This window comes from Oncorhynchus nerka, linkage group LG2 (genome assembly GCF_034236695.1).
Source record: "Oncorhynchus nerka isolate Pitt River linkage group LG2, Oner_Uvic_2.0, whole genome shotgun sequence".
NCBI lineage: Eukaryota > Metazoa > Chordata > Actinopteri > Salmoniformes > Salmonidae > Oncorhynchus > Oncorhynchus nerka.
Genome location: NC_088397.1, coordinates 74448950 through 74463578, shown reverse-complemented (window position 1 = coordinate 74463578; position 14629 = coordinate 74448950). Strand labels below are relative to the sequence as shown.

Sequence of the window (14629 nt, the reverse complement as noted above, 5' to 3'; positions counted from 1 at the left end):
ACATTGAAAATGAACACATTAACATTACCCATCCATTAGGGATATTCCCACAATAACAGGACAAACATTTTATGGGGACTAGGTCTTTAAATGCCAAGGACCATCTACATTGACGGAATAACAGCAACAATAGCACATTAAAAATCACAGTCAAAAGACACCATGAGGAGGCAGAGAAAGGGCAGGATGTATATCAGGTAAACCCCTGCCAGAGAATTACCCTTCCAATTCTCCATACTGCCCTCTACCCACCCAGAGTAGTAGCTACTGACTCTTCAGCTGTAAATTCAGCTAACTTGATAGCTCACATCAGGGAGAGATTGTTTAAGAGAAGGATGGAGGAGGGGGTGGAGACAGAGGACAATCATTGATATGTCTGAGTCCTTGAGTGCAGCAGTATTAGTCCTTTAGTAAGAGTGCCTTATGGCCTGGACATTCATCACTGTTCTAATGAAGTTTAAGGAGGAGAGTGGATGGAACGCAGAGCATATTCTCCTGGCTAGAGTACGGCTCTCCTCTCTCTCTGGAGGTCTGGACCTGCATAAAGTGTCTCAGAGTAGGAGTCCTGAATGATCTAGAATCAGTTTGGCCTTTTAGATCATCATAAATAAGATTATATGGACAGGGGGTTGAGGACTCACACTCTGAGACACTTTATGAATACGGGATCTAATCTGAATGTGTCTCAGACAGTACCTTATGGTACTTATAATCCCCCTGCTTTTCTTCCTCATCTCTGTAGCCTGGGTGCTGATTGGACAGGTGATGGGATGCAGGCGGTGCAAACCAGATGTGACCAGGGGGATATGGTGATCAGATAAATATTCTGGATGGTTCAACTTCACTTCCATGTGGCTGTGAGTGACCTGCTGAATAGGACCTGTGACAGACTGGACACAATTTATGGAAACTGAAACCATGTAACTCTTCTGTGTGAATCTTGAGTCATGTTTTTTAAGATATGCACATCCATGGCAGCAGTATCATTTGTCTGTCCAGTGGCTGGGCCCCTCCCTGATTTTGTCCTAGAAAATGTTATTACTGTTCTCTCTCTCATCCCTCACCTCTTCATCTCTCACCCCTCGGCCTGAAAAGCTCCTATGGGACCAACACTACAATCACATTGGGAAACTATTACATGATTGATGACTGAATCTGAATATGTGACTTGTTCAGCCTCTTATACTGAGGAGGTGGGAGCAAAGAATAGCAGAGTTGAACTTAGAGCGCAGCTGTGCAGACAACAGGTGAAAACACAAGTACCATGTTATAACAATGTACCTATGAGGCTGTAATAAGATGACATGCATGTTTTATTTAAAGTTCACAAGTGGCGTTTGTAACTTTCCATCAAGGTCATCAACTATGATACACTGCTTAATCTAGAAACCACACATTGCAGCAATGTAATGGCATGAGTGCATCCCCTTGGTTTGCAACCATATTCTCAAGTTGAGAAGTCTGCACTCAACAACCAATGTTAGCCTTTAGTGCTGAATTATATGGACACCATCAGTAGGTAATTTTGCATTTCTCTGAATGCCTAGAATTATCTAGGCTGTGTCGTCATATTCACCATTCACACGTGTAAAAGACTGTACTGCTCCATTAAGTGTGTGTGTACTTAAAAGCTATATGCACTCAAACATGCCATTGTTTATGTTTTGCACTCAGAATTATAGCCTAGCCTATCAAAGTCGTAGGCTTTGATGGTGCATTAAAACCTCGGCTCTGGACGGCCATGCGCGGGAGCGAAGGAATTTAGGAGACGTGATCCCTCGATTCGTTCTCTAGACGCCGGCCAGGTTCCAGTCCCACTGTTACATCACTACATACTGTATGTGTGCATCGATCAGACCTGCTAAAGTACCGGACAGACACTGACGCCCTGTCACCTTCTGTATGAGCTAAGAATCGCGCAAAATCTTCTCGGCTGGTTTACTGAAACCATTAGAACATTGTATAGCGTAATATTCCCCATCTGTGGTTACAACAGGTTAAACATGATGTACGCATAGACTCATTCTTCTCCATTCGAGGTCATGTAATTTTAATTATGTTGAATTGCTGACAGGAGTTGCCCATTTCAGTCGCATTATGTAGGTAAGATGAATGTCCTCTCTTCCATGCGTGCGGCAGTAGCTATAGCAGCAAGTCTTCTCGTCCTGTTATCTTTTCGTGATTGGGGTAACATAACATTGGCAATGTTCATTCCCTTGACTACACGACACATATCAGAACATTGTTTCCTACATATGCATGACACACACTGCAATGAACATTGTCAAATATAATACAATATTGCAAACCATGCAACGACTTACCAGGATAGCAGTGGGTAAACATGGCCAATGCTGAAAACATGAAGGATAAGGTCCACCAGTGGCTAGATTCCAGTATTCGCCGCATGTCAGAATAGTCATCGAGAGCAACAGAAGGCAACGGGTGACAAAGTTTGAGGTCTACAAAATTACATAAACTTGATTGCAGAAAACACACGTAAACCACATAGGATTTGAACACAGCTGCAACCCCAAATTGAGTTTAGTTTGATGGTAATTCAATTGAAACAAATCAGCATATGTTTCGAAGAATATCTATGGATGCGGACCGCAGATAAATAGTTGTGATGGTCCGCCACATGCAGACAGGCTTTCTTTTCACGGAGAAAAAGTCAATCCTAGAGGAAAAGTAAACGAGTCCGACTCAATTTCGTAAACTTGAAGAGAAAGTGTTCGAATAATACTGATTGTATGTGTTCGTCCTTTCAGCAGTGACTCGCGCGGTCACTTAGATTGATTGTAGAGAGAATGTTGCAAAGGCAAGGGCAGCGCTGGAAGCGTTCCATTCTTCCATCCAGGAAGTAGCGGCATGCGTGTGAGGGTTCTGGCGGACCGTTTAGAATAGATCGAGCTGCACGGTCGGGAGGGAAAATCAGAGCTCGGGACGCTGGATCCTAGCGCCGTCTTTTGGAATTCTAATAAACCTACAGCAACACTAAAACATTGTATCAAGTTCTTATTTTTATACAAATCGCTTTCTACTCGTGATAACTATTTTTCTACGACTACTAAGTGCTGTCTACTCGTGTCTTTTTCTTCTCGTCAAATCCCTGCCAAAAATCTGGTTTACCTTAATTAACGCCTACAAATGTGGAGTAGCAGGTTTGCCATATCTGTCATGTTTGCGCATTATCTCTCCTATGTGCAAATCTTTATGGCAGTCATTTTACTTATATAAGGCCCTTGGAAATTACCTACATATTTGCAGTTATAAAAAAAGAAAGCAATATATCCATTTACAAATAGAAAAATCAAAAGGTGTTTGTGGATAGTGATTTACATTTGTGGAAAGTGGTTTACATTTGTGGAAAGTGATTTGCATTTGTGGATTGGTGATTTACATTTATGGATTGGTACTTATTTGTACAGATCATGATACACGAATAGAACATGCATGCTGTGTGTTCACAATACATTTGGCATGATATTGAACCCATAGATATGGCCTCTGCAGAAATCTGGGCATTCATACGTCTTGCCTTGAGAGACAGTGCAGTGCTGTTGAGCAGAGCTGTTGTCAAGGAAGTCGGTTTGTGTTTATGCAGGACCCCCCCCCACACCACACACACACCTACCATCAACCAATCATGTCAATTCAGAGCTATTAGGAGACCTCTGCATTGTTACAAAATACAGAGGAGCTCAATTTGGCCTCTGCATGCCATGTAATTGTGTCATACTCTCCATACCGACACTTTGACCTCTTTGACCACATCAAGCATAAATTGTCTCTAACAATGCGAATGCGGAGGGCTCCGTAAAGCTCCGCATTGACATGATTGGTTGACAGTAGGTGAGGGCATGAGGTCCTGTATAAACACAAACTCACTTCCTTGACAACTTCCTTCACACCAGCTCAGCTCAACAGCTCTGCGCTGCTTCGCGAAGCGCAAGAAGTATGAATGCCCTGACTTCTGCAGAGGCTATATCACAAACGATTTCGGACGTCTAGTAAGGGACCGTACATTTGCAATATGGACTTTCTCACTAACCATACAGGTACTGCCGAAATCTTCCCTTAAGGTATGTAAGTGCTGCACAGTCAATGCAGAGGGCAGATTGACCATGCAGCGCCTTTTAACCATGTTACATTTAAACTTCTATGGGATAGGGACGTCTCAAGGATCCCGGATTGCAGGGACCCTGACAAAATGTGGGTCTGCTGGAGTATTTTCAAACTTTGCCCACTAGAGGGATAATAAATACAAACTAAAGCAACTGTCATTGGAATGGATTATTCTGTAAATACTTATTATTATGATAAACATAATCATGATCGTATTCTGCAAGGACCAGCAGAAAATACCACAACAAAACATGCCAAAACATGCCATTCAAAAAGTTTATGAAACCTTTTGCAAATGTTATGGGAGTACATTTGATCTACTTCCATTGACTTCCATTGTCACACAGACGAGAACACTACAAAATAACAAATGTGAAAACCGAAACAGTCCTATCTGGTGCAATGACACAAAGACAGAAAACAACCACCCACAAAGTACCCACAGAATATGGCTGCCTAAATATGGTTCCCAATTAGAGGCAGCTGTCTGTCGTTGTCTCTGATTGGGAACCATATTTAGGCAGCCATGTTCTTTGGGTATTTTGTGGTTGATTGTCTTCTGTCATTGCACCAGATAGGACTTTTTCGGTTTTCACATTTGTTATTTTGTAGTGTTCTTGTTTTTCGTCTATATTAAAGATGTTGAACACTAACCACGCTGCATTTTGGTCCTCCACTCCTTCAGCGGAAGAAAACCGTTAGAAATATAGGTATACTTTATACTGACATTTCTGACCACTTTCCACTTCTCTTTGGCAGCTGGAAATGAACAGATGGGAATGATTAGTAGCATTAAATGTAGAATATTTAACAAAAGTAGTTATTGATTGATGTTTCATGGGAAAATGTTTATAATCAGGCCGATGTGGAGTCTGCTTACCAGACTTTTCTCACATCTTTCAATTCTGTATTTCACCACTACCACTACTTCCCTTAGTTAAATCATGTAAGAGAGCAGCAGAAGGGTTCTGGAAACCTTGGTTTACAACTGGTCTCAAAAAATCCTCAGTTAAAAAAAACTAGTTGTGTTAAAAGTTTATCACAAATCCCTCTACCCTGAATTCTGCCATTTTTTTTAAAAAAAGTATAAGAACACATTTACTCACCTATTTCGGATAGCCCCCAAAATATATTTTAAATAATAAAAGTCAACTTGGAAACTCATCACTCAACTGTTGAATAAGAAAAAGCCACCGATCCCATCTCAATGTATTGTTGGAAATAAGACCTTGTAGTGATCCTGATGTTATTTCATGTGAATGTAATCACTTTTTTATTAATGCGGGTTAAATTGTGGTGGTGATTACTGATCAATTCATTTATACATTTATAATTAGTAGGTTTTGTTATCTGTTTTAACAAACCTTTTTTATTTGTGTACTTATGTATTGAATATTGTTTTTTGTGGTGTGGTTTTCTTATAAGCCCTTGGGCTGACCAACCACACCTGCACACTGTTTAAAAAATAATATGTTAATCTGTATTGTTATTTATCACTTGCTTTCTTTGGTGCAAATACATTAAACTTAAACTAAACTGTTCAAACAGAGGCCTCATCAGAGCTATGTTAATGTGTACATTTATCTCCAGATGTCACGTTCTGACCTTTATTTCCTATGTTTTGTATATATTTAGTATGGTCAGGGCGTGAGTTGGGTGGGCAGTCTATGTTTGTTTTTCTATGATTTGGGTATTTCTATGTTTCGGCCTAGTATGGTTCTCAATCAGAGGCAGGTGTCATTAGTTGTCTCTGATTGAGAATCATACTTAGGTAGCCTGGGTTGCACTGTTTGTTTGTGGGTGATTGTCTATGTTGATGGCTTGTTTCAGCGCAGCTCACATTAGCGTCACGGTTGTTATTTTGTTTACTGTTTTTGTATAGTGTTTCAGTGTTCAGTTCTTTCTTTAATTAAACATTCAACATGAACACATATCACGCTGCATTTTGGTCCTCCGATCCTTCTCGCCTCTCCTCTTCAGATGAAGAGGAGGACGACCGTGACAGAATCACCCACCAACCAAGGACCAAGCGGCGTGGTAAAAGACAGCGACGACAGCAGCAGCAGCAGCAACAACAGCGGCCAGCATCACAGGACTCCTGGACATGGGAGGAGATACTGAACGGAGAGGGACCCTGGGCACAGGCTGGGGAATATCGCCGCCCCAAAGCAGAGCTGGAGGCAGCGAAAGCTGAGCGGCGGCGATATGAGGAGGCAGCACGGCAGTGCGACAGGTACGAGAGGCAGCCCCAAATATTCTTTGGGGGGGGCAGACGAGGTGTGGGGCTAAGCCGGGTAGCAGACCTGAGCTCACTCCTCGTGCTTATTATAAGCAGCGCATTACTGGTCAGGCACCGTGTTATGCGGTTAAGCGCACGGTGTCGCCAGTACGTGCCCATAGCCCGGTGCGCTGTAGGGCAGCCCCCCGAAAGTGCCATGCGAGTGTGGGCATCGAGCCAGGGCGTATGGTGCCTGCTCAGCGTGTCTGGTCGCCGGTGCGCAGTTTTGGTCCAGGGTATCCCGCGCCGGCTCTGCGTACTGTGTCTCCGGGGCGCTGGGAGGGTGCAGTGCGTCCTCTGCCTGCGCTCCGCTCGTGTCGGGCAAATGTGGGAGTGGAGCCTAAGGGAGAGGTGCATGTAGTAAGCACCAGATCTCCCGTGCTTACCCACAGCCCGGTTCAACCTGTGCCTGCACTCTGGAGGTTCCGGGCTAGAGTAATTGTCCAGCCTGGGGAAGTGGTGCCAAGGTTGCGCACCAGAGCTCCAGTGTTCCCCCACAGCCTGGTGGTTCCTGTGGCAGCCCCACGCACCAGGCTGTCTCTCTGTCTCCTCCCTGCAGGTGGTCCCGTCTGTCCGGCGCTGCTGCCGGAGTCTCCCGCCTGTCCGGCCCGCCTGTCCGGCGCTGCTGCCGGAGTCTCCCGCCTGTCAGGCGCTGCTGCCGGAGTCTCCCGCCTGTCCGGCGCTGCTGCCGGAGTCTCCCGCCTGTCCGGCGCTGCTGCCGGAGCCCCTCAGCCCGTCCGGCGCTGCTGCCGGAGCCCCTCAGCCCAGAGGCGCCGGAGCCCCTCAGCCCAGAGGCGCCAGAGCCCCTGCCCCTCTGTCCCGAACTTCCGCCCCTCTGTCCAGTGGGGTCATTGAGAAGGGTGGCCATGGTTAGAAAGCCACGGAGGTGGACAATAAGGCGGACTAAGACTATGGTGAAGTGGGGTCCGCGTCCCGCGCCAGAGCCACCGTGGACAGACGCCCACCCAGACCCTCCCCTATTGGTTAAGGTTTTGCTGCCGGAGTCCGCACCTTTGGGGGGGGGTACTGTCACGTTCTGACCTTTATTTCCTTTGTTTTGTATTTATTTAGTATGGTCAGGGTGTGAGTTGGGTGGGCAGTCTATGTTTACAGGAGAACTCTGGAATGTAAACTACTTTACTGTACGATATGTCGATCTTTACGAAGTGACAAAATAATGATTATAGTAGGGCTAGTTTCTAGTTTATTGTGCATCTGTAATTAATTAATTGTTAGACATTGTGTGTTTGTCATTTAGCTGATTGTCAAATAATGAGCTTATGGCTGCAGTGGTGGCAATAATAAGGCCAGGATAAGTCATCCTGGTGGTTACACAGATGTACACTCATTATTAAAATGTCTACATTTAGAACAATGATATCACATTCAGAATATGTTGGGTTTCCATCAGAGCTAGTATTATTCTGACGTCTTGACATCTAGTTTGCATAGTAATGCCATTTGAGATCTTGGAGTCCAAAATCAGTGAAATCAATTCATTTATATACTGCAATGTCCTTACCTGACATGGTCCACACTGTTCTCAAGACCAAATTCCTTGGGGAGAATGTATTGATGAATGCTAGGTAATTCTATTACACCTCATTTGTTATATTGCTATACTGTGACATCTTGAAGAGAGAGTGTAGTGTTTCATAATGGTGCTTCTGTGTTTCTTCCCACCCATAACCCATTGAATATGACCCTCAGGAGACCCCATAGTGTGATGGTACCTTCCTTTCCCAGACTCCCACTGTCAGAGCTGTAAATGGAATACATTATAAGCATTTATCATCCTGACTAAAATCAGGTATGTGTGTGTATTGATCAGAGAGGTCTCTGAGGTACAGTGTGACACACCCCAGGTCCACAGCACCACGGACAGAGTCTGTGTCAATATAGGGGGCCATGGTAAAAAGAAGTGCACTACATAGGGAATAGGGTGCCATTTGGGACGTATCTACAGAGACAGAAAAGGTGGAAATCAGCAGGACATTTAATTTGAGGAATCTAAATTCCTCATTTAATTTCCCTGTTCTCAGCAGGGCTGTCGAGGACTATCACAAGGGCCCTCTGCTTTCAATGTGGGCCATCTGCCTCCTCCTCTATTAAAAGCCTGCCTCTGTGCCTTGGCTCTCATACTGTATGGCTTCTTCACTCTGCCTCTCAGGCCCTGTGGTTCTTTCACATGGCCCTCCTCTCCTCTCACATTCCTACAAGTTCCACTGTACCATCACACAATACCACTTATAGTTAATGATGCAGGCCCACGACTGCTTCCCCTCTCACACAGCTTCCCTAGTCTATCTCGCAGGGCATCCTCTCTTGTCGCACTCATCTAGGTTAGACCACTACACCGACAAAAAACACTATGTGTAGCCAATGACCCAGAGCCATCAGTCTGCCTCCTATGCCCTCCTATAAATGTCACGCCCTGGCCTTAGTTATCTTTGATTTCTTTATTATTTTGGTTAGGCCAGGGTGTGATATGGGTGAATTATGTGTTTATCTCGTCTAGGTTTTTTTTTGTAGATTTATGGGGTTGTGTTCAGTTTAGTTGTCTGGGTAAGTCTATGGTTGCCTAGATTGGTTCTCAATCAGAGGCAGGTGTTTATTGTTGTCTCTGATTGGGAACCATATTAAGGCAGCCATATTCTTTGGGTATTTTGTGGGTGATTGTTTCCTGTCTTTGTGTTTTATGCACCAGTTAGGACTGTTACGGTTTTCACGTTTATTGTTTTGTAGTTTGTTCATGTTTGAGTTTTCTTAGTAAAGAACCATGAACTATAACCACGCTGCGTTTTGGTCCGCCTCTCCTTCCCAGGAAGAAAGCCGTGACAATAAAAGCCTGCCTCACACACGGCTTCCTCAGCCTTCCTCTCCTCTCACACTGATCCAGGTTGATTGGACAACCACACAACACAGCACAACTTGTAGCCACTAACCCAGAGCCATGTAATCGTGTGTCTGGGATGATATTCTGAACCACAGCTAGAACCTCGAAGATCAGAGGCACAATTTAAGAATGCGACTCTGAACTGGCTTGTGGTCCAGGTCATGATCCTGTGATGTGGTTTGTGATGTTGCTGCCTTGTGTAGTAATATGCCACATACAATTGTGCATACCGTCCTGATTCAAACCCTGCCACTCAAATTGTACAGAGCCTCTGTGATCTTTGAATCCCAGCCTTGTTTTATGTAATGTGTGTAGACTTCTCGTCTCTTTCTCTTCTCTCCCCGCGGTTATGCCAGCTTCCTCTTCTCTACATTTTGAGACCTTGTGCCGATGATCAAGTTTTTAAATCAGTGCTGGGGGAGTTTATTTTTTATCTATGAAATCTGCTCTCTCTTTCTCTCACCTACCTTGTAGCCATATACACTACCGTTCAAAAGTTTGAAAGAAAAGCACATTTTTTGTCCATTAAAATAACATAAAATATATCAGAAATACAGTGTAGACATTGTTAAATGTTGTAAACAACTATTGTAGCTGGAAACAGCAGATTTGTTATGGAATATCTATATAGGCGTACAGAGGCCCAATATCAGCAACCATCACTCCTGTGTTCCAATGGTACATTGTGTTAGCTAATCCAAGTTTATCATTTTAAAAGGCTAATTGATCATTAGTGTCAATTGTCTAGGAGATGTGGGTAAGGCGGAGTCAGGCGCAGGACACAGATGAGTAATAATCGTAACTTTACTCAATAAGCAATCTTCCATCAAGGAGAACAAAATTCCAGAGCACATAAACGAGACAACTTGACTCCAGATCGAAAAGAAGGCACAGGGGCGGAGCTTTGGTGGCGTACCCGACGCTGAGACGCGTCCACCTCTACTATAAATGCCAAAGAGGGATCAGGATGAGCCAGTACGGGAGCCAAGGTAAACAGAGCCTTCAGGTGACAAGAAGCCCTGTCCGCCCCAGCTGACCACTGCAGTCGCACCAGTCCCCCCTTTAGCAAAGAGGTAATAGGAGCCGCTACCTGACCAAAGCCCGGGATAAACCTCCGGTAGTAGTTGGCAAACCCAAAGAACCGCTGCACCTCCTTTACCGTGGTTGGAGTCGGCCAATTACGCACGGCTGAAATACGGTCATTTTCCTTTTCCACCCCTGTCTCGGACAGGCGGTACCCTAGGAAGGACAAGGACTGCTGGAAGAACAGACATTTCTCAGCCTTAATGTACAGGTCATGCTCCAACAGTCGACCAAGCACCAGGGACACATGCTCGGCGCATGTAGCGGAGTATATTAGAATGTCATCTATATACACCACTACACCCTGCCCATGTAGGTTCCTGAAAATCTCATCTACAAAGGATTGGAAGACTGATGGAGCATTCATCAATCCGTACCGCATGACGAGGTACTCATAGTGCCCAGAGGTGGTACTAAATGCCATCTTCCACTCATCCCCCTCCCGGATAAGCACCAGGTTGTAAGTGCTCCTGAGATCCAATTTGGTGAAGAAGTGCGCCCCGTGCATTGACTCGATATCACTGGCTATGAGAGGCAGCGGGTAACTGTACTTCACCGTGAGCTGATTTATACCTCAATAGTCAACACACGGTCGTAAACCTCCTTCCTTCTTCACAAAATAGAAACTCGAGGAGGCAGGTGAAGTGGAAGGCCGAATATATCCCTCTCCCAGAGATTCGGAGACAAATGTTTCCATAGTCGCCGTCTCCTCCTGTGACAGAGGATACACTTGACTCCTGGGAAGTGCTGCGCCTACCAGGAGATTTATCGCACAATCCCCCTGTCGATGGGGTGGTAGTAGAGTCGCCCTCTTCTTACAGAAGGCGAGAGCCAAATCGGCATATTCAGGGGGGATGTGCATGGTGGAGACCTGGTTTGGACTCTCCACCATAGTTGCACCTATGGAAACACCTACACACCTCCCTGAGCACTGACGTGACAATCCCTTAACCTCTTAAGTCGACCCTCTACTTTTTTGAACATTCTGTTAAAAATCGCGCAACATTTCAGCGCCCTGCTACTCATGCCAGGAATATAGTATATGCATTTGCTTAGTCTGTGTGGATAGAAAACACTCAGACGTTTATAAAACTGGTTAAATCACTGCTGTGGCTTTACCAGAACGGCATTTACATCGAAAAGCACAGGAAAAACTGATCACTGAAAATGGGAAAATATATCCATGCGCTACTTGAACCCATTGATAAAGGTGAACCACAATTAATTGACTGAGGTTGCAGTACCTACAGCTTCCACACGGTGTCTAGAGTCTTGTCATTTCCCTTCGAGTTTTTTCTTGGTCAAACACATGCAGGGCACCGTATCTCCTCAGGTCTAGGACCGGATATTTTCGTTGAGTTTCTAGCCGGACATTTTTCCAGACGGACAGCTAATGATCTTTACATCGCCTCCTGATGAATTTTATCGCTTATTAACGTTTACTAATACCTAAAGTTGCATTACAAACGTATTTCGAAGTGTTTTGTGAAAGTTTATCGTCGACTTTTTGAATTAAAAAAATGACGTTACGTTTTGAAACAATGTTTTTTTCGTTTATCACACAGTCTACATATAACGATATCTAGGCTTTATATGGACCGATTTAATCGAAATAAAGACCCAAATAGTGTTTATGGGACATCTAGGAGTGCCAACAAAGAAGATGGTGAAAGGTAATGAATGTTTTCTATTTTATTGTGCGGTTTGTGTAACGCCGAAATGCTAATTATTTTGTTTACGTCCCCTGCGGGTCTTTTGGGGTGTTACATGCTATCAGATAATAGCTTCTCATGCTTTCGCCGAAAAGCATTTTAAAAATCTGACTTGTTGCCTGGATTCACAACGAGTGTAGCTTTAATTCGATACCCTGCATGTGTATTTTAATGAACTTTTGAGTTTTAACTAATACTATTAGCATTTAGCGTAGCGCATTTGCATTTCCAGAGCTCTAGTTGGGACGCAAGCGTCCCGAGTAGAAGCAAGAGGTTAAGAGCCCCCTGTTCCCACGAAATAGCGGTATCATGATAGGCCAACCAGGGAAGCCCCAAGACTATCTAAGGCATGTACAGTGAAGGGCACATCAACAGGAACAATAGGAATCCCTAATCTAAGTGCAAATGAACAGTCAATAAAGTTCCCAGCTGCGCCTGAATCTACTAGCGCCGTATGCTGGTAATGTGGGGAAAACTCAGGACATTTTATACATACACACATGTGCGCAACAGGGAGCTCTGGGTGAGTCGGGTGCCTACTCACCTGGGATGATCCACCAGTGCCCTGCTTGCTGCCTCGACTCCCTGGCGAACCTCCCCAGCCCTGACCAGCAGTGTGTCCTCTGCGGCCACAGGTGGTGCAGGGAATGGCCCCCCCTCCGGTCCCTCTCATAGCAGCCCCTCCTGGCACCATCGGCGTCGGATCGGAGGTGCTGGGGGAGGGAACTGACGGACCCCGATCCGGACTTCCACGGGAGGCCAACAGGTTATCCAGCCGGATGGAGAAGTCCACCAGCTGGTCAAAGGTAAGGGTGGTGTCCCTGCATGCTAGCTCCCTACGAATATCCTCACGTAGACTACACCTGTAGTGGTCGATCAGGGCCCGCTCATTCCATGCCGCTCAGGCGGCCAGAGTTCAAAAGTCCAGAGCGAAGTCTTGTGCGCTCCTCACCCCCTGTCTGAGATGATACAAGCATTCCCCCGCAGCTCTCCCTTCAGGTGCATGATCGAAAACCGGGGGAAATCCTCATAGTTGTCCAATGTCACTATCTCCCCTTCCTCAAATGGCGTTTGCCCATTCAAGTGCTTTACCAGTCAGACAGGAGATGAGGGTGTTCACACTATCGCGTCCCATACGAGTCGGGTTGCCAGGTAGAGCTCCAGCAGGAGTAGGAACCCCTGGCACCCGGCAGCCATTCCATCATATACCCTCGGGAGCGCGAGCCGAATCCCACTGGATCCAGGTGAAGGAGGGGTGGACAGCGGTGTGGGTTGTTGTGGGAGCTGGGGTGATGATGATGGGGTTGCTGGAAAACCCCCCCTCTCCCATCGTTCCATGGTTTGCAGCACGTGATCCATGGCTGTGCCGAGACTTTGCAACATAGTCGCGTGCTGCAGGACGTGCTCCTCCACAGGTAGAGGAGGGCTGTGTGCACCTGCTGACTCCATTAGAGGTGCATGTTTCTGTCAATAGTCTAGGTGATGTGGGTAAGGCAGAGTCAGGCGCAGGACACAGAGATCAGTAATAATCGTAACTTTACTCAATAAACAATCATACATTAAGGAGAACAAAATTCCAGAGCACATAAACGAGACAACTTGACAACAATAAACACGCACAAAACCATGATGGAACCAGAGGGTTAAATAGGGAATACATTATAACGTAATGGAAACCATTACAATCAAGACCAATCAAAAGGAAAAATAAATGTAGATCAGTGGAGACTAAAAAGCCGGTGACGTCGAACGCTGCCCGAACAAGGAGAGCCACCAACTTCGGCGGAAGTCGTGACAATTAGAAAACCCTTTGAAATTATGTTAGCACAGCTGAAAACTGTTGTTCTGATTAAAGAAGCAATAAAATGAGCCTTCTTTAGAATAGTTGAGTATCTGGAGCATAAGCATTTGTAGGTTCGATTACAGGCTCAAAATGGCCAGAGACAAAGAACTTTCTTGTGAAACTCGTCAGTCTATTCTTGTTCTCAGAAATGAAGGCTATTCCATGTGAAAAATTGCTAAGAAACTGAAGATCTCGTACAGTGCTGTGTACTACTCCCTTCACAGAACAGAGCAAATTGTCTCTAACCAGAATAGAAAGAGGAGTGGGAGGCCCCAGTGCACAACTGAGCAAGAGGACGTGTACATTGGAGTGTTTCATTTGAGTAACAGATTCCTCAACTGGCAGCTTCATTAAATAGTACCCGCAAAACACCAGTCTCAACGTCAACAGTGAAGAGGCAACTCCTAGATGCCAGAGTTCCTCTGTCCAGTGTCTGTGTTCTTTTGCCCATCTTAATCTTTTATTTTTATTGGCCAGTCTGAGATATGGCTTTTTTTTGCAACTCTGCCTAGAAGACCAGCATCCCGGAGTCGCCTCTTCACTGTTGACATTGAGACTGTGTTTTGTGGGTACTATTTAATGAAGCTGCCAAGTTGAGGACTTGTGAGGCGTCTGTTTCTCAAAATGTGCTTTTCTTTCAAAAACAAGAACATTTCTAAGTGACCCCAAACTTTTGAATGGTAGTGTGT

General features: G+C 45.1%; 1 protein-coding gene across 1 annotated transcript in view; it reads right to left on the bottom strand.

Annotated features, from left to right (window-relative positions):
- Positions 1-2905, bottom strand: part of LOC115142449 (receptor-type tyrosine-protein phosphatase gamma-like) — a 241688-nt gene extending 238783 nt beyond the window's left edge. Inside the window, exon 1 of the mRNA XM_065002572.1 lies at positions 2325-2905. Within this exon, the coding sequence (XP_064858644.1) occupies positions 2325-2409 (85 nt within the window). The 5' untranslated portion in view covers positions 2410-2905. The remainder of the gene's footprint in view (positions 1-2324) is intronic.
- Positions 2906-14629: the final 11724 nt, after the last annotated feature.